Source organism: Hakea prostrata, chromosome 5 (genome assembly GCF_041222555.1).
Source record: "Hakea prostrata isolate BN-2017 chromosome 5, UWA_Hpros_2, whole genome shotgun sequence".
Taxonomy (NCBI): domain Eukaryota; kingdom Viridiplantae; phylum Streptophyta; class Magnoliopsida; order Proteales; family Proteaceae; genus Hakea; species Hakea prostrata.
The window spans coordinates 46270131-46294184 of record NC_142604.1 but is presented as its reverse complement, the minus strand read 5'-3'; the positions used below and the strand labels follow the sequence as shown (position 1 = coordinate 46294184).

Below are 24054 nucleotides of genomic sequence, written 5' to 3'. Positions count from 1 at the left end.
CATAGGCACAACCTAAATCCATCATCATGTGTTGACCGGCATTTTGAATAGATCAAACAATGCCTATAGGAGACATGGTTTCCAGCATGAGATTACCAGCACTGGATGTTCCTGGTCGCAACCATCAATCCATATATAGCCAACATAGGGGGAAAAAAAAATATCCTTTGTGGGTTCCTCAACCACGAATTTGAACTCTATTGCTCTTCCAATGTGTATGTACATGCTTGCTAAAAGTAATAGTAGAAGTTACTGTCCTATATGGTTCAAAGCATCCTTGCAGAGCATCAACGTACTGAACCTCCATTACTGATCTAGGAGGCTCTAGGTCTTTCTCTTGAAATGCATTCCCAAGCAACTGTTGCATCTATGATGCAAAGGTGTCATCCAATACCTGCACATTCCACAACATGTCATACAACTGAAGGCAACATCCTATCAAGACAAATTAGAAGAATTTGACCAATTTGTTGATGTGGGTCTCGTGGGCTTGCTCATTTTGTATGTTATAAGAAAACCAAATGACTGCTCAGTCGGATAGTTTTGACCACGAAAGGATTGATTTTGGTTGGCTGTCTGGTCCACTTCCTAGATCTATTGATCTAATTATCATCAACTTTCATTCATACATCACTCAGAGTAAAAGCCTACCAGAAGGTTTTTCCTAGAAATCTCTGATTTACCTTACTCCTAAAATTCTTCCACATAAAAATAAAAATAAAAAAAAAACAAAAACTAGAAAGTGAAAAAACATGCTTAAAATAAGTATACAGCTCTTGAAAGGAGGATCTACATTCTCAGTAAGCTTCTCCCCAACTGCTTGCATGTAATTTCTGAACTTGGATCTCGGCATCACAGTCACTTCACTGAGGCGTTCTCCAGAGACAGCATTTGCAGCATCAGGGATTCAAGAACCCCATGATTTCAATTGTGTCTCTATCCTAAAACGCAACACATCAAGCATCATCTTCATGATATTCAAAAGGATTCCCAGCTGCAAGTTGATGCCAGTTTTTAAAGGCAGAAAATGCATATAATATTGGAGACTCTAGAATTCAAGATAGAACAGCTAACCTCATCAGGTACGGTACAACTGTTTACAGAACACTTTGCCAGTTTCTGAACATACTTGAGGCCAAATTTCTTAGGTGTCAAAGTGTCATTCAAAGGTTTTAAAACATCAGCATACTGCTTGTCCAAAGTCTCCACCCCCAAACTTCTCAACATCCGCAACTGCCTTTCCACAATTAAATATTTGACCGATCAATAAATTATTGCAATCTCACATCTAACATAAAGTTATCAAATGAGAATAATGTACAGTATTCAAGTCCGACAAAAGCATTTAATCTAGCATAGAATTGAAACATTAAAGAGATAATCACTCTCTCACTAATCAGTCTCTCTCTCTCTTCCCCTCTTTTTTGGTTTGTAATGGAAAAAGACAAAGTAAAAGAGTAAGCAAGCAAAGCAGAAATTAACCAGATTGGAAGGTCAAGTTCACATGACTCATGCCCTTCAGATTTGTCATATTGTATAAATGAAGAGGACAAAAAATTTGGACTTACATTTCCCGAAACAAAGGTATTTTCTGGCCATCGAAAAATGATGACCTCACATTCATTCATGGTCTCCTTCACCCTGTCATACATATCATCAACAAATGGAGTCGTGGAGTGTTTGAGTTTTTACACCTGAACATTTTATCTGCAAGGAAAATTTTTGAAGAGAACAGAGTAAATAAAAATATCTGGATAAGTTAATAGCTTCACATTTAAACTGTCCACAGAACAGTTATAAAATGCTTCCATACACATAATAAAACCAACGAAGAGTTCCAAAACAGGCATATATTTTTGTGCAATTCTTCCAAATAGTAAAAAGGCACAAAGACTAAAACAGGCCGATATGTTTAGTGCCTTGATGAATTGCCTCAGAATCAAAGTGAATTTCATCAATTACAAAAGAAAAGTACAAGATAAGTAAATTCTTTTAAGCAGAAAAATACCGAGAGCATTACATGTACCTCCAGTTCGGTTAGAAGTCAAAGTGCAATATTTACAATACAAAGGAAAAACATCTTAACTAATCTAAAACTGCAAGAAAAGGTAAAAAAGACTTACATATTACAAACTCTTTTTGGTAATTGGTAAGTAAGTAAAGAGACAGAGTGGTGTAGAAAAGAAGTTGTAATCAGCTCTTGATTGTATTTGTACCCCTTTTTATTCCATAGCTCTTTCAAGTAACAGATCAACTGGATTTTCAATACATGTAAGTGGCTTATCCTTGTGTATTTTTCAGAGTCATTGTGCGTGTCAAATGACAAGATTCATCCTGTAGAAAAAAGAAATGGATTATATTCAAACGACAATAAAGCAAGTTGCATCTTCTTTTTTCACCAACATTGTTACACGAAGATTTTCCCGATAAATAAATATAGGGGAAAAGATCCTCACAATGCCACTGTGATAACATGCCCTCTGATAGGCCCCCTCATATCACGTGTGTATTCTGGCAAGCACAAGAAGAGGGCTGGATTTGGTGAGCAGCAGTCAAGGAAAGAAATCAGATCACTCTGAGAGTCGGACAAAAGCCAATGTAACCAACCTGCCAAGAAGGGATCTTAATTATTACCAAACATTTCTGAGAAACCAGAGGATAAGAAGCCATGATTAATTCCCATCCCCTCTGCTAAACTTTGATCCTACTCATCTTTGAATGAAAATCCAATAGCAGATTCACAAGAATTGACTGAGAAGTACACTAATAGGAACTAATATTTGTTGAAAAGACCTTAATTTATTTGGAAATGCATTGGTTCGAAACAAAAAGGACCTCGTATGGAGGTGGATTCTTCAAAAACTTGGTAGAACGGAAGCAGAAGAGGGTAGGATTTGGAGTTTCATATGGTGAGTCAAGTGAGGTAAAAGTTACAGTAGCAGGTGCAACGTGTAGGGAGAATAATACCCATGTTTGTACTTGAACGTAAGAGAAGAATTCACCAGTGTCTTAGAACAAATCAACCTCAATCGAGTTCAAGACTCCAACAATAAACAAACAAGTAAACTCTGGGAAAAATTGTAATGGGAAGAAGAAATAAAAAGCTAACTAACACGGGTAGATTTTCCGAGCATTGGTCGGAAATGAAAATTCAAAGGAAAGAAATGATTAGAATGTAGAAGAAAACAAACCTGTAGCCTGGAGTAGCATGAGCGATGTTACAGGGGATGGATTACATCCTTCAGAAAACAACAGTCCTTTATGTCCAGTTTTAGTCCCTGTGACCGCAGATTGTCTATCATAAATTCTGAAGATTTTAATTTGGGACATTTCCAAACAACCAGCTTCTCAAGTGACGAGAGCTCCTCTAATCCATCCGGCAGCATTTCCAATTTCGAACAATTTGAAATGATAAGCTCTTTCAACGATTTCATGTGTCGAATCCCCTGAGGCTGAGGCAGAAGCTCGACGAGCTTATGACATCCCCATATGGTCAACTTCTCAAGTGATGAGAGGCATCGCAGCCCGTTGGAGATATCTGCTAAATTGGGACAATCGATCAACCAAAGTACCCGTAAGGACTTCATGTATGGCAGAGTGTTGGGGATTGAAGCCAAGCTACGACATCTCTGAATGTATAGAGATTGAAGTGATGAGAGGTCTCCGAGAGTTGTTGGTAGAGCTTTTAGCCTATGACAATCACTTATTTCTATCCGGCTGAGGGTTTGGAGCTTTCCCAAGCCATCAGGAACAAGTGTTAGATTTGGACAACCAGTTATATCCAATACACGAAGGGTTGAGGGCTTCCCCATTTCGTCTGGTAATTTTTCCAAGTCATCGCAGCCTTCTATCTTCAGAATCTCTAGTGATGTCAAGTCCTGCAACCCTCCTGGCAAAGACGTCAACCTTTTGCAACTCGAAATTTCCAAAAATGCAAGCGACGAGAGGGTTAGCAGGGCGGCAGGTATAGATGTCAAGTATGGACACTGCTCAATCTTCAGGGTCTTTAACGAATTCAATCCTTGAATTTTTTCTGGAAAATTGAATAAGCAACGACATCCGCTAATCTCCAGTTTCTCGAGTGATGTAAGCATACCAAGACCAATGCCCCTTGGAAGATCCCTTAAATTTGCACAAGCAGAAATAGTGAGTGTCCGCAGATTACTCCAGTGTTGCATCTCTTCTGATAAGAACTTGAGCTTAGGGCATCCACCAATCAAAAAGTGTTGCAGGGATTCGAGTTGTCTTGCGCCATCTAAAAACTCTAGATTCGGACAATCTTGTATCTGCAAGTCCTGAAGCTTAGAAAGGTTTTTCATTAAAACCATTTGATTCCCGCAACTTTGTATATGCAATGACTTCAACAACTGCAGGAGCAACGTCTCCTTTTCAGGCAAATTTGTGAGATGATCGCAGCTTTCGATCCGCAGCTTTGCATGACTAGGAAGATTGGTAAGCAAGTCCTCTTCAAGAACGACTTCTGATTGGTTCCCTCCAATTAGGGATTTCAGCTTATCACATCCCTTGAATTCTAGGAGCTCTAAGTTCTTGAGACCCTTGATTCCAGCATACTCTAGATTGTCACAATATGAAATCTCTAGTTTTCGAAGGCATCTCAAACCTGTCAAATCTAGAGACTTCACGTGGTGACATGAGTAGATGCAGAGTTCCTGTAATTTAGAGAGATGATTTTTATTATCCAACCATATAGGGAACTGGGTGCCACTGAAAAAAACTATCCTCAGAAGTAATAGATTTTGATGAGGTTGGAGCTCCTCCAATACGACTTCTTGTTTATTGTTGTTCTTCTCAACGCCAGTAGTTGATTTCCATTCCAATGTCAACTCTTGAAGTCTGCTTTTCTCATACAATTTTGCCGCCTTAGCATCTTCTCTACCTTTCACATTGTTGAGGCCAATCAAACCCAAATTTCCACCAAGTTGTTGTAGACATCCCAGCTCTTCAATACCAGCAGCAGCAGCAGCATCTTCTTTGTTGCCCATCCTGAACCAAGTTAGGGTTTGAAGGTTGCTCAATTGTCTTAAACCTCTTGGAATGTTTAGCAGAGTTCTCTCAATTTCCAGATGCCTCAGGTTGATCAGTTTTCTCATTCCTTGAGGCAATCTTTGAAGTGATCTACAGTGTAACAATTTGAGAGTTTGCAAATGGTAGAGTTCGCAAATGGAGTCAGACAATGATTTAAACCGACCGTAAGAAAGATCGAGATACCTCAAGTGCTTCAACCTTGTATCTCCTCCAATAACTGAGAATGACAAGTAGTCATCTTTGACATATGTACATTCTAGTACACGTAGATTTCTCAACCCCTGAGTTGAAGATGATTTTGCCAAAAAAAGATGTCTAGATGGCAATGTGTCTACAAAATCAGCTGACCTTTTTATGTGGTACTCACCCAATTTGACAAAATGAAAGAAGCCTCTTTTATCAAGCAAATCAACATATGCATCACCTACATCCTCCTCCGCTAATGTATTATTGTCAGACGATGTTGCTACTTCTTCCAACAAACCTTCGGCCATCCATAGCTTAATCAATTTCTTCTTCTGAATTGTAGAACCTCCTGAACCAAATGTTAAGTAACTATATACAAAGCATCTTCTTAAAAATGGCTCCATGTCATGGTAACAAATAAACCATTCTAAATTAGGATCACTAGGTAGTGATTTCCATGTATTAACAACATTTTCCCACTCTTCCATGTTTGTCTTGAAGCTCATCATGGAGGCTAAAGTTGCTAACATCGAACAACTATTTCCACATTCCTTAACTAGTTTCTTCCCTATTCTCGCTAGCTCTTCACTCTTACCATGTGTGCCTTCTACTCCCTTAAATGCTATTTTGCTGAACAACTCCCATTTTTCTCCTAGGGTTGGTTCCTTTAAAGAATATGGAGCAAGTGTCTCATCCCTATCACTGTGATATTCATCTGTTGTTACAATAATTATCTTGCTCCCCATGGAGCCAATTCTTAACAAAGTTATCAAATTATCCCATATTTCTCTATCTGGATCTACAAAAGTTCTACGAGTACTACACAATGCAAGTACAAACCTCTTACCACTCAAAACCTCTTCCAACATGCGCTGTAAATTGTCCCAATTTTTTGAATAATCTATGTTTCTTTCAAGAGACTGCTCAATTATTTCTTTTATAATACATTTCACATTAAAACCTGAATCCACATCGACAGAAATTCTCAGATCAAAATGTTCCTGTATTGATTTATTATTGAAGACCGACATTATAAGTTGTTCTCCACTTAAATTTGCCGAGAAATCCCACCATCCCAGTGTGATGGGAATGACATAGAGCTTTTCTTGATTGTTTGGATCAATCAACATTCCAACGATCTTGTCATAATGCATTTGAAGTCTTCTACCTGCTTGTTCGTTTCCCACAACACTAATTTCAGGGTCAAATAGTGATGAGTCTGATGAGTCGGTTTCATGGTTCTCAACCCCAGTACTACTTGTAGCATCGAGGGATTTCATTTCTCGTTTCACCTCATCTATTGTATGTTGGAACTCCTTGATTCTAAGGGACATTTTGCTAAAGAATAAAAGCGGGTAGTGGAATGACAAGGAGGACTTGATGCTAACCTTTTTGGTCTTCATGCAATACTTTTGGATCTCCTCCTTCTCCTCCTCCATTTGATGAATTCTTATGGCATCATATGAAAACTCATCTAAGACATCCTCAGCTTCCCAATACAAATTTGTGAACTTTTCCCACAACTGCGACGCTTTTTCATCTCCTTTATTCAGCAAAACTATCCATTCTAGATCCATAACCATTGCTTTGGCTTCTCTTACAATACCTTGAAGCTTTTTGTACTCATCCTGAATGTCTCCTCGTCGTCCCAATGCCGTAGAGATCACCTCTTTACCAACTGCATGATAATTTCTTATTACAATTTTTCCTATATAAACAAGAAGCAAAAATAATTTGTTTAGATAGAGATTTGGTTGAATATTGGTTTGGGTATTATTGAGAAACTGACACATATAAATACATAAATAGAAGATATATTTTCTCAAGAAGAAAAATTACCTAAAATAGAATATTTTTTTAGGCAAATTGCATGTAGACTCCTAGATCTGCAATTAATTATATCTATTACTCCTAAAAACAATAATTACAAATCTCCCCTTATAATTACGTATTAAATAATGATCTATGTGAAATACCAAATATTTACCCTTTAGAAAGATTTTTTACAATACCATTTTTACCCTCATTCATCAATTCTATTCTCTCTCTCTGCTGTTGACCTCTCCTAAGGCAATCCATCTCTGCTCTCTGAATCCTTCCCACTCTCCCTCATCCCTGTCTCATCCTCCTTTTCTCCCCCAAGCTTTAGTATCTTTCTTCGATTTTATTTTTGTTAATTAACTATAGAGAGAGAGAGAGAACCGCAACTCAAGCACAATCAGAGATTTTACCCTTTGTAAGTTCATGAATTATTTGTGCTTTTCAAGGCATTGGAAACTTTTGAGCTCTGGGTTTCCTCATCACTTGTAGATGGGTTTCCCCACTTTTTAGTGTTTGAATTTTATGTTTTTAAAATTTGATTGTTGTCTCAAATGGATGCTTGTTTTCTCAAATTTCACACACCCAATTCAAGAAACACAATTTCTATTTGTGGACTGGTAGCTTAAAATGATTTTGGATTTCTCTTTTCTTGTTTTCCAGAAAGTGTACATCAAACAATAGCAGCAACATAATGGTGGGCTTTCAACCAGTATCACTAATCAGAGCCGATTCTCTCACTGCGCAAGCTTGGATGAATTGTTCACAAACAGTCCCGTTTTGCACATACCAAACAAACATAAGTTGGGAATTTTCAGCTATGCTTAGCTCAAGTCTACCATGAGGAACTTCAAACCTGATTCAATGCTGGAGAGGGTGGTTTTGGGAGGGTTTTCAAGGGTTGGCATGACGAAAAAACTGAAAACCTACATGCCTTTAAATAGAAAAACTAGAGGCTACTATGACCTACCAATGGCTAAATATTCGGAAAGCATAGGTGAACTCGAGGAGCGAAGGAGGACGGGATGAGGGCAAAATGGTATTGTAAAAAATATTTTTATAATAAAGGTTTTTTTTTTTTTTTTCAATACTTGTTTAGTGATGATATCATCATTTAGTTTTAATATTTGTAATTGATTTTTTCAGGGGTGGTATATGTAATTGTTTGTAGATCCATGGGTTCTATGACTCTATATGCAATTTACCCCTTCTTCTTTTCTTCTTCTTTTTTTCTTTTCTTCTTCTTCTTCTTCTTCTTCTTCCTTCTTTCTTTCTTTCTTTTTTTTTTTTTTTTGTAAAATACCTAGAATAGAATATTACAATAACCTAGAATAAAAAATTACAATAAAAGAAATATATAGACGATTATACTAAGATCTACATAAATTAGAAGATTACAAAAAGAAATATACCTAGATTAGAAATTACAGTAAGTACACTATCAAAACTGTAAGATACACACAATTAATATCGTAATACTCCCCCTGAAGGTGGAGTATGAAGATCATGAATGCCTAACTTGAATTGAAGATGATGGAACGACACACGATCAAGAGACATGGCAAATAAATAAGGAAGCTGTTCAAATGAAACAATCTTAAATTGGACCGAAGAATAGAGTTTAGGATTTAAGATTTTGAATTTAGGGTTTAGGAGTTGAGTTCAGGATTTAGGATTTAGATTTTGAATTTTTAGTTTAAGATTTGATATTTAAGATTTTGAGTTTGGGGTTTAAAATTTTAGATTTAGGGTTTAGGATTTTAGATTTAGGCTTTGGTAGAGAGATTTGGATCAAGTTTTGGTGTTCATAGTTTAGGTTTAGCATTCTACCAAAGAAAAAAGTTTAGGTTTAGCATTGAGAAAATGGGAGTGTAGGTCTAAGGTGTACTTATTTAGAATAAGGAATGAAGCTTAGAATTAGGATTCAACCTCGAGAAAGTTTTAGGATTAGGATTTGGACTCGGGAAAGCTTAGGATTAGGATTTGTTCTCGGGGAAGTTAAGAATTAGGATTAGGATGTGGAATTATGAATAAAATAAGGAGAAGATGGATTGGCAACTGCTACAGTAGTTGCTGAGAATGAAGGTTTGGTTGCCATGAGGAAAAAGGCATGATCAAATGTCAGGCTGATAGTATGTTAAGTTTAGATTTGGTTGGATATTAGTATGTTTATTAGTGAAAAACTGACACATATACTTACATGAATGAGAGAGACTTTCCCCGTAAGGAGAAAGAACAACCTAGAATAGAAGATTATAATAAATAAGAGATTTACCTATAATAAAAAATTATACTAAGGAGAAAAGAAACCTATAATTAAAGACTACAATAAGATTTACTTAAATTAAAATATTACAATAAGGGATACACCTAGCTTAGAAAATTACAATAAGCAAATTATCAAAACTGCAAGATATACACAATAATATCATAATATAATTCATCAAGAACTCAGGATATTAAGTATATATAATTAAATTGCAGAAAATTATCGATAATGGAAGAGATTGAACAAATCTTTAATTTACCAGCTTCATAAAAGCCTCTTAGAGCCATCATTCCTGGGTGAACAAGAACAATAAATTCAGAAGAAGACACAAGCAACAATACTCTCCCAGGCCAGACGATGAATGCGTATATTTTAACCTTTCCTTGCAGCAACACAAAGAAAGAATAAGCTAAAGTAGCAGCAAGGAATTCTTGAAGTTTGGTTATAAGAAAAGAATAATTAAAGTAAAGCACATCCAAAGAAATGGCTTTCATTATTCATTACTTGTCCATGTAGTTAAAGAAGAGAATCGAATATATCATGACTCGTTTTGCTAAAAGATATAAAGATACTTGATGGAGTAGATCAAACACTCATGCCGTCAAAGAAGAATAATTGCTATACACACCATAGTCTTTAACAAGCAATCCTTATTGCCATGAGAATTACAAGATCTATGTACTCTAGAACTACAAGAAACACCATAATTTCCACCCCCCCCTTCTTCTTTTGGGTAAAGAGACTTCATTAAAGAAAGCAAGCAAACAACTCATGGAAGGGGAGTACTTTACAGTCCCTAAAACTGCAAAGTGGCAATGGGCCAAGCATTAGTGCTTGCCAACGATATAAGAGAAGAAATATTTTTAACTAAGAATAAATGGTAGATGTGCTTCTACTACGAAGGTGGCAGCTTCGTATGTAGACGTAGAGTAAAGAGGTCTTCTGTCCCTCCACACCTTCCCCTCTCCACCTACCTATCACTTGGGCTTGAATTTTACTAAGCTAGTGCTAACGTGGTGGTGCCTAGGGTTGCAATTAAATCCCAGTCACTCAAAACACCAAGCGCATATATAATAATTAAAGTGAAAAAAAAAATCACTTTTCTTTTTTAAAAGAACCGACCATGTCTTGAGCAACTAAGGTTTAACGGAAACCATGTGCCGACCATCCAAATTTGGGACCACAAGCACCACCACCTTAGCGGCACTAACCTAGCTCCACAAGAGCAGCACCACATTAATGACACTCGCCTAACAAGATCCCTTGGGCCTCTCGGCCCCAGTCCAAAAAGTAAGAATAAGTGGTGGTAAATTACTTTTAGACCATTCTATTCTATTGTTATAACTCTTACCTACTCAAGTGGTGTGATTTTCTTAGACTTAGTAACTTTTTCTTGGTAAGAATTAGTAACCCTTTTTTTTTTTTTTTTTGAACTTTAGTTTGTTATACAAAGGAGAAGCGCTAGGTCCAAGAAGATAATTCTTCACCCTTTATGAATTGTTCATCTTTATCAACTGAGCTAATGCACATAATCAACCGCAGGTCACTCTTGAGATCAAGGGATTTGCCCCCATGCAGTTCACGAGACTCCAATTTTTAGGTGAAAGTGACTCACAATTCAAAACAATTGAAAATGGTGAGACAAATAACACAGAACTAGGTCTAAAAATTTACCAGAATACTAAAAGCAAAGCTAATAATTTCTAGACATGTACATGGGTGATGGCACATTAAGTCCAACTGGGAAAATTATGAAAATGAATTGAATTTATATATTATGTAGCTAAGAAGTTAGAAATCTTCTCGAAGATCTACTTCCTCAATAATTATCATGGTTCTAAACCCAATAAAAAACAGAGAGTGAAGAAATAGTGCTGATTTTGGCAAGCTTCTCCACAATTGCTTGCATGTAATTTCATTTACTTGACTCTCAACATCATAGTCACTTCACTAAGGGCCTGTTTGGTTACATGAATCCAGAGATTTCAAATCTCTGGATTCATGAATCTGAGAATTATACCCGTTTGGTTGTAAAAATCTCTAGATTCATGAAATCTAGAGATTCACCTTTTTACACTAAAAATGTGAATCTGTAGATTTATGGGTAAGGTGTGAAATCCAGAGATTTCAAAAAAGCTATACATTTGCACATTCACAAAAATCACGTTGATCAAATAGTTTCTTAGGATGAATCCACATATTTCATTCCACAACCAAACATCTAATTTTATAAATTATAACTCCATAGATTTGAAATCTATAGATTTAAAATCTCTAGATATTTCTAGATATTTGAAATCTCCAGACTCATGTAACCAAACAGGCCCTAAGGCATTACAACATTTGTACCATTAGGGATGCAAGAATCCCATGATTTCAATTGTGTCTCTATCCTAGGATGCACCACATCAAGCATCCCTTGCATGCTATTCAAAAGGATTCCAAGTTGCAAGGTTATGCTAGTTTTTAAGGTCCGACCAAAGAAGTGTAGGGTTCAAACCTAACTCCCCCTCCCCCTATTTCATCACTCAGGCCTATGCATCTTCGACTTAAAAGTAAGAATAAATAGGGAAAATTACTTTAGGACCATTGTATTCTATTGGTATAATTCTTACATGCCCAAGTGGTGCAATTTTCCTATAATTAGTATTTTGATCTTTTTAATTTTGGTTTGAATATATAAGGGAGAGGCCTAAGGAGATTTCGACTCTTGACCTCTATGGCTCTACTTATGAAGTATTACTTTTTGCTAACTTAGCCAACAAAATGTCACTCTTGAGATCAATGGGTTTCCATGTTTTTTTTGGAATTGGTAGAGCTTAATTTATATTAAGAGGTGAGAACTATTTGGATCTCACTTGTGTGATGCATTTGAAGTGGTGGTACTTGTGGTGCCTACCGTTGAATGCACGCCACATGGATCCCATTAAATCTCAATTGCTCAAAACATTATTCGGTTCATTTATATATAAAAAAAATAAAAAAAAGAGAGAGGATTTTGTTTTACTTTAGTTGGTTAAATATGCATATGTTGTTTTGATTGGTTGAGATTAAATGAAATCTATGTGACATGCGTCCAACGATGAGCACTATAGACACCGCCACATAAGACGCACCACTGAAGCACAATCCAGAACTGTTACATATACCACAGAAAGAAACAAATCCATGACCTTTTTACTAAGAAGAGCCGATTAACACCGACTAAGCAACCCTTCAATGATAACGGATTTCCATGTTCCTCTTGGCTTGACATGGAAGAGACTTGATCTTTGGAGAAGAAACTCAAACCAAAACATAAGTGGAGCAAAGAGAATTCAAGAGTACAAGTCAACAATTCTCTCTCACAAGTCACAATCCTCTTGCACCGAAAAAAGAAAAAGTCAGTCCTTTTCTCCAAGTAATCCACAAGACTCCCCATTGTTTGGTGAAGTGACTTGCAATTCAAAACTTTTTTTTTTCTTTCGTGAAACAATCGAAACAATTGAAAATGGTGATGGACTGTGCCGTGGACAATGACAACTTAGTCAATGTCATGCATTTAATATAAATGTCAAAGAATTTCATGATAAATAAACGTTGGTTCAATAAATTCTAAACACTTTTTTCCCCAGCAAATTGCTCCAAAACCTCAAAACAAAGGTCTTAATGCATTAGCACCCCTATTTTAAGTTTCAAAAGCATCCATCCCTTTTCGGTTAGAATAGTCAAAATTGAAGAGAAAAAATCCATTACAGAACAAACTAAAGAATTAAGATTGAAATAAAAAACAATTATACCCTTTGACCAATGTAGATGGAGACGCAACCTCTCATTTTGGTGTGATGTAAATGATGAGTTCAGGAAAGTGAGATGCAAATGCAGTCTTTCAATCTCTTAAATTGTCATCTGCATCCTCACCTTTACCAGAAGCATCGAACTAGAAAGAAAGACATATCCAGAAAATTCATTTGTGTAGAAGATTAACACTCAAAGAAATAAAGCAACCCGCAAGCCCAAAGCATTGCCACGGCATAGAGTCTTCTATTCAAGTTCAGATAACCAGAGGGAATAATCAAAATCGTATGAAGAAGAAGCAAACCTATTTGCAGAGAATTGAAAATTGAATATTTTTTTTTAGCTAACTCACCCTCTCAAGCGTTTTTTGGGCTCAGTAGAAGAGTAGCCACTGAAGTAAAAGTATTGACCAAGAGTGAATTTATCACTGTCACCCATTTAATCCCCATACCCATTAAATGAAATTGAAAACCCAAATGGAAAAACGAAAATGAAATTTAAGGCAAAAATGGATCTGTTAATATAGTCCCTGAAAACAGTTGAAGAGACGGCCATCCTTTTTCAATGGTTCAGTCATATACAGCTGGATAAGGAAGGTTACTGGGATATGCATTTAAACATCATCAGAAATTAAAAGGTTTTGCTGTCCTTATGGTTCAGAGCATCATGGAAAGAACGACTAACAAAGATTTCCAGTTATCAAATTCCTTTGAAAATCTGCAGTTGCAATTACAAAATCTGCGAGAGGAGGCCATGCAACAAGGAATGCGCGCAATCTATTGCAAAGCTCCACACTGTAGATCGAAGACTACACACTTGGAAGGTCTATAAAACTCTAAGAAAAGGTATAAAAGACTCCACACTGTATGAACTCTTTTTGGTAATTGGTAAATGAGTAAAGAGACATAGTGGTGAAGAAGAGAAGTTGCAAGTTGTAATCAGCTCTTGATTGTACTTATGTTTTATTCAATAGCTCTTTCAAGTGATGGATTAACCGGGTTTTCAATACAACATATAAGTGGCTCATCCGTGTGTATTTTCGAGAGTCATTGTGTATGTGAAATGACAAAGATTCATCTTGTTTTAAAAAAGAAATGGATTATACTTAATCAACAATAAAGCAAGTTGTATTTCTTTTTCGTCAACCTTGTAACATGAAGATTTGTCCAATAAATAAACATTCCCTCTCAGAACAACCCCCACCATTTATTTTTCATAATCTAGAGATTCTCCATTCACCTTAGTGTACGTTCATATGTTTTAACTTTTTATTAATTCATTACTAGGATTCAATAAAATTTTCCAGTCACTAGAATTTTTCATGCAGCCGTAGCCTGAAATTGCTAGGTGCTCTACATCGCGTATCTATAACCATCTAAGTCATTTTGTATTGCAATCTAGTAAAAATGTTCTGCCAAAACCACCTCATTCTAAGTACTCATCCCATAAAACCTAAATCCATCATCATGTGTTGACGGCAGTTTTAATAAATCAAACAATTCCTATAGGAGACATGGTTTCTAACATGAGATTACCAGCATGGGATGTTCCTGATCGCAACCATCAATCCATATACAAACAAAAGAGGGAAAAGCCTAAGACATATTGGTGCAATAATCTTAAATATGATTTGTACCATAAAAGTGTTCAACTTGTGTTCCAAAGGTCACCACAATTACAAAATTGGTATCACTGCAAGATGCGATGGGCAGAAAATACTGAAAGATTATCTTCAGTACTTAAAATGCAGAAAGATTATCTTCAATACTTTACAATATGTTTATATAGTTGTAAACCTCCATGAACATCTTCACCTTTTATCAACTTGGGCTGAGTTGATCTCTGTACGGTATGGGACAAAACCACCGTCCAAGATGCGCTGTTAAGCACACAGATGCAAAGGTTGCTAAACTCTGTAAATTTTTCTTACCCACTTGCATCAGGAGAAAGAAGGAAAAAAAATCCTTAGTGGGTTCTTCGACCACGAATTTGAACTCTATTGCTCTTCCAATGCGTATGTACATGTTTGCTAGAATTAATAGTAGAAGTTACTGTCCTTATGGTTCAAAGCATCCTTGCAGAGCATCGACCAAACCTCCATTACTGATCTAGAAGGCTCTAGGTCTTTCTCTCAAAGTGACTCCCAAGCAACTGTTGCATCTGTGATGCAAAGGTGTCATCCAATACCTGCACATTCCACAACATGTCATACAACTGAAGGCAACATCCTATCAAGACAAATTAGGAGAGTTTTGACCAATTTTATGATGTGGGTGTCTCAAGGGCCTGCTCATTTTGTATGTTATCAGAAAACCAAATGACTGCTCAACCAGATAGTTTTGACCGCAAAAGGATTGATTTTTATTGTCTATCTGGTCCACTTCCTAGATCCATTGATCTAATTATCATCACTCTCTGTAAAAGCCCACCAGAAGGTTTTCCGTAGAACTCTCTGATTTGCCTTACTCCTCACATTCTTCCACATATAAAGACTAGTATGAACTTAAAAGTCGAAGACTACATACAGCCACTACAATGCCCCTTGAACCAAATCCTGTTTTCCTTCATGTTTTCCAAAACACTCAGAATATCCTGTAAGAAAACAGAGAACATTTGAGATGTTAAGCAGTATAAAGATGGAACAGCCTCATGCTAAAGCTTCAAATATACATGTCCCATTCAGTACCAATAGCCTCGACAAATTGCTACAAACACGAGTCTCTAAGAGAGTGTGTATGTAGGTGATCTATTGTCTTTGTCAGCAGATCCTCCAGGGGTTGCATTCTGCTCCTAACATATGATTCAACCACAGTCTCTTTCTGAGTCTTGGATGATTTTGAACTCTTGTCTGAAGATACAAGGAAACAAATCACCATAATTAGAAAATAATAGATAATTGAACCAATTCTGGGTGGAAAGAAATGAAATGTGGCAATTTCCTGACAAGCTCAAACCATGCATATGTGTGGACACTTGATATTTCACCAAAAATTCGGTACCCTTGCTGTTTTACCTCGTATATTTCATAAATACAATAATATTCTCTCTTACAGACAAGGTACAATCGTAACTTCACATAGTTATAAGCATGGTGAGACAAATAACACAGAAACAGCTATGAAAACTTATCAGGATCTTAAAAGCAAAGCTATTCCTTTCTAGACATGTTCATGGGCAATGACACATTATGTCCAACATGGCAAAATTATGAAAATGAGTTTATGTATTATGTAGCTTAGAAGTTAAAAATCTTCTCTAAGATCTACTTCCTAAATAACTATCATGGTTTCAACTAAGACAAGTTGATTTAAAATTTTAAACAAAGAAATAGCAAGTTCCGTCATGAGGAAAAAGGAAAAAAAACCCCTATAAAGTGAAGAAACAGTGCTGACACTAAGTATACATCTCTTGAAAGGAGGATCTACATTCTCAGTAAGCTTCTCCACAACTGCTTGCATGTAATTTCTGAACTTGGCTCTCAGCATCATAGTCACTTCACTGAGGCATTCTACAGAGACAGCATTTGTAGCATCAGGGATTCAAGAACCCCATGATTTCAATTGTGTCTCTATCCTAAAACGCAACACATTAAGCATCATTTTCATGATATAATCCTCAGCTGCAAGTTGATGCCAGTTTTTAAGGGCAGAAAATGCATATTTTATGGGCGACTCTAGAATTCAAGATAGAACAGCTAACCTCATCAGGTACAGTACAACTGTTTACAGAACGCTTTGCCAGTTTCTGAACATACTTGAGGCCAAATTTCTTAGGTGTCAAGAGTGTCATTCAATGGTGTTAAAACATCAGCATACTGCTTGTCCAAAGTCTCCACCCCCAAACTTCTCAACATCCGCAACTGCCTTTCCACAATTAAATATTTGACAGATCAATAAATTCTTGCAATTTCACTTCTAACATAAAGTAATCAAATGAGGATAACATACAGTATTCAAGTTCAATAAAGCATTTAATCTAGCATAGAATTAAAACATAAAAGAGGCAATCAGTCACTCTCTTCCCCTCTTGTATGGTCCGTAATGGAAAAAAATTAAAAGAGTAAGAAAGTGAAATCGAAATTGACCAGATTGGAAGGTCAAATCCACATGACTCATGCCCTTCAGATTTGTCATACTGCATAAATGAAGAGGAGAAAAATTTGGACTTAACATTTTCCAAAACAAAGGTATTTTCTGGCCATAAAAAATGATGACCTCATATTCATTCATTGGTCTCCTTCAACCTGTCATACATATCATCAACAAATGGAGTCATGGAGTGTTTGAGTTTTTAGACCTGAAAATTTTATCTGCAAGGAAAAATTTTGAAGAGAACAGAGTAAATAAAAATATCAGGATAAGTTAATAGCTTCACATTTAAACTGTCCACAGAACAGTCATAAAATGCTTCCATACACATAATAAAACCAGAACGAAGAGTTCCAAAACAGGCCTATATTTTTGTGCAATTCTTCCATATAGTAAGAAGGCACAAAAACTAAAACAGGCCGACATGTTTAGTGCCTTGATGAATTGCCACAGAATCAAAGTAAATTTCATCAATTACAAAAGAAAAGCCCAAGAGAAGTAAATTCTTTGAGCAGAAAAATATCGATAGCATTACATGTACCTCCAGTTCGGTTAGAAGTCAAAGTGTAATATTTATAATACAAAGGAAAAACATCTTGCCTAATCTAATTTGCATGATCCAAGCAAGGAAAGACGCTTATCTTGAATCCAGATAATAATATACAAGTGGAACAACTCTCAAGATTCCTTTGAAAACATGCAGCTGCAATTACAAGATCTGTGACAAGAGGCAGTGGGCCAGTCGGAGGCATGCAACAAGGAATGCACGCAATCTATTGCAAGCTCCACACTATATATGGAAGATGAAATATTTGGAGGTCTATAAACTGCAGGAAAAGGTAAAAAAACTTACATATCGCAAACTTTTTTGGTAAATTGGTAAGTAAGTAAAGAGACAAAGTGGTGAAGAAAAGAAGTGGCAAGTTGTAACCAGCTCTTGATTGTACCCATGTTTTATTCCATAGCTCTTTCAAGTAACGGATCGACTGTATTTTCAATACATGTAAGTGGCTTATCCTTGTATATCTTTCACGGGTCATTGTGCATGTCAAATGGCAAGATTCATCCTGTAGAAAAAAAAAAAAAAGAAATGGATTATACTCAAACAACAATAAAGCAAGTTACATCTTCTTTTCACCAACATTGTTACATGAAGATTTTCCCAATAAACAAATATAGGGGAAAAGATCCTCACAATACCACTGTGATAACATGCCCTCTGATAAGCCCTTTATATCTCGTGTGTATTCTGGCAAGCACAAGAAGAGGGCTTGATTTGGTAAGCAGCAGTTAAGGAAAGAAATCAGATCTGGACCGGAGAAGGAGGTTGCAGAACAAAGAATACTCATCCAGCATTCAGACCACTCTGATAGTCAGACAAAAGCAAATGTATCCAACCTGCCAAGGAAGGGATCTTAATTATTACCAAACATTTCTGAGAAACCAGAGGATGAGAAGCCATGATTTATTCCCATCCCCTCTGCTAAAGTTTGATCCTACTCATCTTTGAATGAGAATCCAGTAGCAGATTCACAAGAATTGACAGAGAAGTACACTAATAGGAACTAATATTTGTTGAAAAGACCTTAATTTATTTGGGAAATGCATCGGTTCGAAACAGAAAGAACCTCGTACGGAGGTGGATTATTCAAAAACTAGGTAGAACAGAAGCTGGAGAGGGTAGGATTTGGAGTTTCATACGGTGAGTCAAGTGAGCTAAAAGCTAAGTTACAGTAGCAGGTGCAACGTGGAGGGAAAATAATACCCATGTTAGTACTTGAATATAAGAGAAGAATTCACCAATGTCTTAGAACCAATCAATCTCAATCGAGTTCAAGACTCCAAAAATAAACAAATAAACAGCTAACTAAAACTGGATAGATTTTCCCGAGTATTGGTTGGAAATGAAAATTCAAAGGAAAGATATGATTAGAATGTAGAAGAAAACAAACCTGCAGCCTGGAGTAGCATGAGCGATGTTACAGGGACGGACCTCCAGAAAAGGGCAGTTTTTTGTCACCGGTTCTATTCCCCGCAAACGCAGCTCACGTATCACAAATTCTGAAGATTTCAATTCGGGGCATTCCCAAACAACCAGCTTCTTAAGTGACGAGAGCTTCTCCAATCCGTTCGGCAGCATTTTTAATTTCCTACAATTTGAAATGGTAAGCTCTTTCAATGATTTCATTTTTTGAATCCCCTCAGGCGGAGGCAGAAGCTTGACAAGGTTATGACATCCCCATATGGTCAACTTCTGAAGAGACGAGAGGCATCGCAGCCCGCTGGTGATATCTGTTAGACTGGCACAGTCGATCAACCAAAGTACCCGTAAGGATTTCATGTGTGACAAAGTGTTGGGGATTGAAGCCAACTTACGACATCTCTGAATGTATAGAAATTGAAGTGATGAAAGGTCTCCCAGAGTTGTAGGTAGATCTTCTAGCTTAGGACAATCACTTATTTCCAACCGACTGAGGGTATGGAGCATTCCCAGGCCATGAGGAAGAAGTGTTAGACTTGGACAACCAGATATTTCCAACACACGGAGGGTCGAGCCCTTCCCCATTTCGTCTGGTAATTTTTCCAAGTCATCGCAGCCTTTTATCTTCAGAATCTCTAGTGATGTCAAGTCCTGCAACCCTCCTGGCAAAGACGTCAACCTTTTGCAACTCGAAATTTCCAAAAATACTAGCGACGAGAGATTTTCCATGGTGGTGGGCATAGATGTCAAATATGGACACTGCTCAATCTTCAGAGTCTTTAACGACGTCAATCCTTGAATTTCATCTGAAAAAGTGAATAGGCAATGACATTCGCTAATCTCCAGATTCTCAAGTGAATTAAGCTTACCGATGCCCCTTGGAAGATTCCTTAAATTTGCACAAGCAGAAATAGTGAGTGTCCGCAGCTTTATCCAGTGTTGAATCTCTTCTAATAAGACCTTGAGCTTAGGGCAACCACCAATCGAAAAGTGTTGCAGGGATTCGAGCTGTCTTGCGCCATCTAACAACTCTAGGTTTGGACAATCTTTTATCTGCAAGTCCTGAAGCGACGAAAGGTTTTTCACTAAAACCATTTGCTTCCTGTAACTTCGTATATGCAATGACTCCAGCGACTGCAGGAGCAACGGCTTCTTTCCGAGCAAATCTGTGAGATGATCGCAGCTTTCGACCCGCAATTTTGTAAGCATGGTAAGAATGTGCTCTTCACGAACGACTTCCGATTGGTTCCCTCCAATTAGGGATTTCAGCTTATCACATCTCTTGAATTCTAAGAGCATTAACTTCTTAAGACCGTTGATTCCAGCACACTCCAGATTTTCACAATGTAAAATCTCTAGTTTCCGAAGGGATCTCAAACCTGTCAAATCTAAAGACTTCACATGGTGACATGAGTAGATAAAAAGTTCTTGTAAATTCCAGAGATGGTTATTACCCAACCACTTAGGGAACTGGGTGCCACTGAAACGAAGCATCCTCAGAAGTGATAGATTTTGATGAGGTTGGAGCTCCTCCAATACATCGACTTGTCGTTTTTGGCTATCCTTGTCAGCGCCAGTAGCTGATTTCCATTCCAATGTCAACTCTTGGATTCTGCTTTTCTCATTCAATTTTGCCGCCTTAGCATCTTCTCTGCCTTTCACATTGTTGAGGCCAATCAAACCCAAACTTCCACCAAGTTGTTGTAGACATCCCAGCTCTTCAATACCAGCAGCAGAAGCAGCAGCAGCATGATCTTCTTTGTTGGCCATTTTGAACCAAGGTAGGGTTTGAAGGTTGCTCAGTTGGCTTAAACCTCTTGGAATGTACAGCAGAGTTTTTTCAATTTCCAGATGCCTCAGGTTGATCAGTTTTCTCATTCCTTGAGGCAATCTTTGAAGAAATCTACAGTGTAACAGCTTGAGAGTTTGCAAATGGTAGAGTTTGCAAATGGAGTCAGGCAATGCTTTAAACCGACCGTAAGAAAGATCGAGATACCTCAAGTGCTTCAACCTATTCTCCCCAATAATTGAGAATGACGGGTACTCTTCTTTGACATGTGTACATTCTAGCACACGTAGATCTCTCAACCCCTGAGGTGAAGAAGATTTTTCCAAAAAAAGATGTCTAGATGGCAATGTTTCTACAAATCCAGTTGAGATTTTTATGCAATACACACCCGATTCGACATATTGAAAGAAGTCTCTTTCATCAAGCAAACGAACATATGCATCACCTACATCCTCTGCTAATTGAGAAGACGATGTTGCCGCTTCTTCCAACAAACCTTCTGCCATCCACAACTGAATCAATTTCTTCTTCTGAATTGTAGAACCTGAACCAAATTTTAAGTAACTATATACAAAGCATCTTCTCAGAAATGGCTCCATGTCATGGTAACAAGTCACTAGTGTGGAATAAGGATGACTATGCAGTGATTTCCTAATATTAAGGATGGTTCTCCATTCTTCCATTTTTGTCTTGAAGCCCAGTGTGTAACCTAAAGTTGTTAACATGAAAAGACTATATCCGCATTCCTTAACAAGCTTCCTCCCTATTGTCACTAGGTCTCCACTCCCCAAATCTAAGCCTTTTACGGTCATAAACGGTGCTCCATCGCAGAACACCAACCATTTATCTTCTAGTGTTGTTGGTTCCTCTATAATATATGGAGCAAGTGTCCCGACCATGTCACTCCGATGTTCATCTATTGTTACAATAATTATCTTGCTCCCTTTGGAGCCAACTCTTAACAAAGTTGTAAAATTATCCCATATTTCTTGATCTGGATCTGCAAAGGTTGTAGAACTGTACAGCCCAAGTATAAACTTCTTACCACTCAAATTCTCTTCCAACATATGCTGTAAATCGTCCCAAGTTTTTGAACAATCTATGTTTCTTCCGACTGTCTGTTCAATTATTTGTTTTACAATACATTTCACATCAAAACCTGAAGCCACATCAATACAAATTTTCAGATCATAATTTTCCTCTATTAATTTGTCATCCAAGATCCACCTGGTCATGTACACTCCTGTAAGATGCCCAGAGAAATCCCACCATCCCAGTATTATGGGGATGACAGAGAGCTTTTCTTCATTGTTTTGATGAACCAACATTTCAACGATCTTTTTCACTTCCATCCAAAGTCCTCTAGTTGCTTGTTTGTTTTCCACATCACGAATCTCAGAGATAAATTGTGAGGAGTCGCTTTCATGGTTCTCAACCCGAGTACTACTTGTAGCATCGAGGGATTTCATTTCTCCTTTCACCTCATCTATTGTATGTTGGAACTCCTTGATTCTAAGGGACATTTTGCTAAGAAGTAAAAGCGGATGATGGAATGACAAGGAGCAGTTGATGCTAACCTTTGTGGTCATCATGCAGTACATTTGGATCTCCTCCTCCATTTGATGAATTCTCATGGCTTCGTATGACAACTCATCTAACGCCTCGTTAGCTTCACAATACGATCTGGTGAATTTTTCCCACAACTGTGATGCTTTTTCATCTCCGTTACTCAGCAAAACCAGCCATTCTAAATCCATAACCATTGTTTTGGCTTCTCTTACAATACCTCGAAGCTTTTCAAACTCGTCTTGAACAGCTCCTCGTTGTCCCAGCGCCGAGATAAGCTGTCTACCAGCTGCATAATGATTTCTCATCGTAGTCTTTCCTATGTAAACAAGAAGCAGAAATGATTTGTCAAGTTTAGAGTTGGCTGAATATTTGTATGTTTATTATTAAGAATTTGATACATATAAATACATGAATGGAAGATAGACTTTCTCTATAAGGGAAATAACCTACCTAGATTAGAATTTCTCTTTTTGGGTAGAATATCTAGAATAGAAAATTAAGATAAACTAAAATATAAAATTACAGTGAGAGGAATACCTAGCTATAATAGAAGATTACAATAAGATCTACTTGGATGGATTAGAAGATTAAAATAACAGATATACCTAGATTAGAAAATTACGATAAACACACTATAGAAATTGCAAGATATACACAATAATGTTGTAATACTCCCCCTCAAGGTAGAGCATGAAGATCATGAATACCCAACTTGAAATGAACATGATGGAACGATGCACGATCAAATAGGCATGGCAAATAAATCAGGAGCCGCTCAAGTGAAGCAATCTTGATTGGACCAAAGAATAGGGTTACGATTTTCGATTTTGGATTTTGGATTTTGGATTTTGGATTTAGATTTTGAGTTTAGGATTTAGATTTTGAGTTTACGGTTTAGGATTTTAGATTTAGGCTTTGGTAGAGAGATTTGGATCAAGTTTTAGTGTTCATGGTTTAGGTTTAGCATTCTACCAAAGAAAAAAGTTTAGATTAAGTATTGAGAGAATGGGGGTGTTGGTGTAAGGTTATTGATTTAGAATAAGGTATGAAGTCTAGATTTAGGATTCAAACTTGGGAAAGTTTTAGGATTAGGATTTGGACTTGAGAAAGTTTAGGATTAGGATTCGAACTTGGGGAAGTTAAGGATTAGGATTTGGAATTATGAACAAAATAAGGAAAAGATGGATTAGCAACTGCTAGAGTAGTTGCTGAGAATGAAGGTTTGGTTGCCATGAGGAAGAAGACATGATCAGATGTTAGGCTAATAGCATGTTAAGTTTAGATTTGATTGCATATTGGTATGTTTATCTTTGAGAAACTGACATATATAAATACATGAATGGGAGATAAACCTTCTCCATATGAAAACTAATTAACCTATAATAAGACATATACCTAGAATTAGAAAATTACAATAAGAAAATTATCAAAACTACATGATATACATAATGATATCATTATATAATTCAGCAGGAATTTCTAATCAAAAAAAAATATTAATTCAGCAGGAACGTAGGATACTAAGCATATA

The 24054-nt window shown here is 36.9% G+C and overlaps 2 protein-coding genes across 2 annotated transcripts; both read right to left on the bottom strand.

The window, feature by feature from the left end:
• Window positions 1–1080: 1080 nt before the first annotated feature.
• On the bottom strand, window positions 1081–16885 carry LOC149016144 (putative disease resistance protein RGA3). The gene is made up of 8 exons (XM_089156683.1): window positions 16796–16885; window positions 15622–15688; window positions 9579–9728; window positions 3192–6940; window positions 2457–2607; window positions 2124–2334; window positions 1569–1707; window positions 1081–1233 (listed from the first exon to the last, which is right to left on the bottom strand). The coding sequence occupies exons 1-4, from the start codon at window positions 16883–16885 to the stop codon at window positions 3219–3221; spliced, it is 4029 nt and encodes a 1342-aa protein (XP_089012809.1). The 3' UTR covers window positions 1081–1233; window positions 1569–1707; window positions 2124–2334; window positions 2457–2607; window positions 3192–3218.
• Window positions 14548–22828, bottom strand: LOC149016143 (putative disease resistance protein RGA4). The gene is made up of 6 exons (XM_089156681.1): window positions 19137–22828; window positions 18385–18582; window positions 16796–18251; window positions 15783–15944; window positions 15622–15688; window positions 14548–15283 (listed from the first exon to the last, which is right to left on the bottom strand). The coding sequence occupies exons 1-2, from the start codon at window positions 22826–22828 to the stop codon at window positions 18558–18560; spliced, it is 3717 nt and encodes a 1238-aa protein (XP_089012807.1). The 3' UTR covers window positions 14548–15283; window positions 15622–15688; window positions 15783–15944; window positions 16796–18251; window positions 18385–18557.
• Between the last annotated feature and the right edge of the window lie 1226 nt (window positions 22829–24054).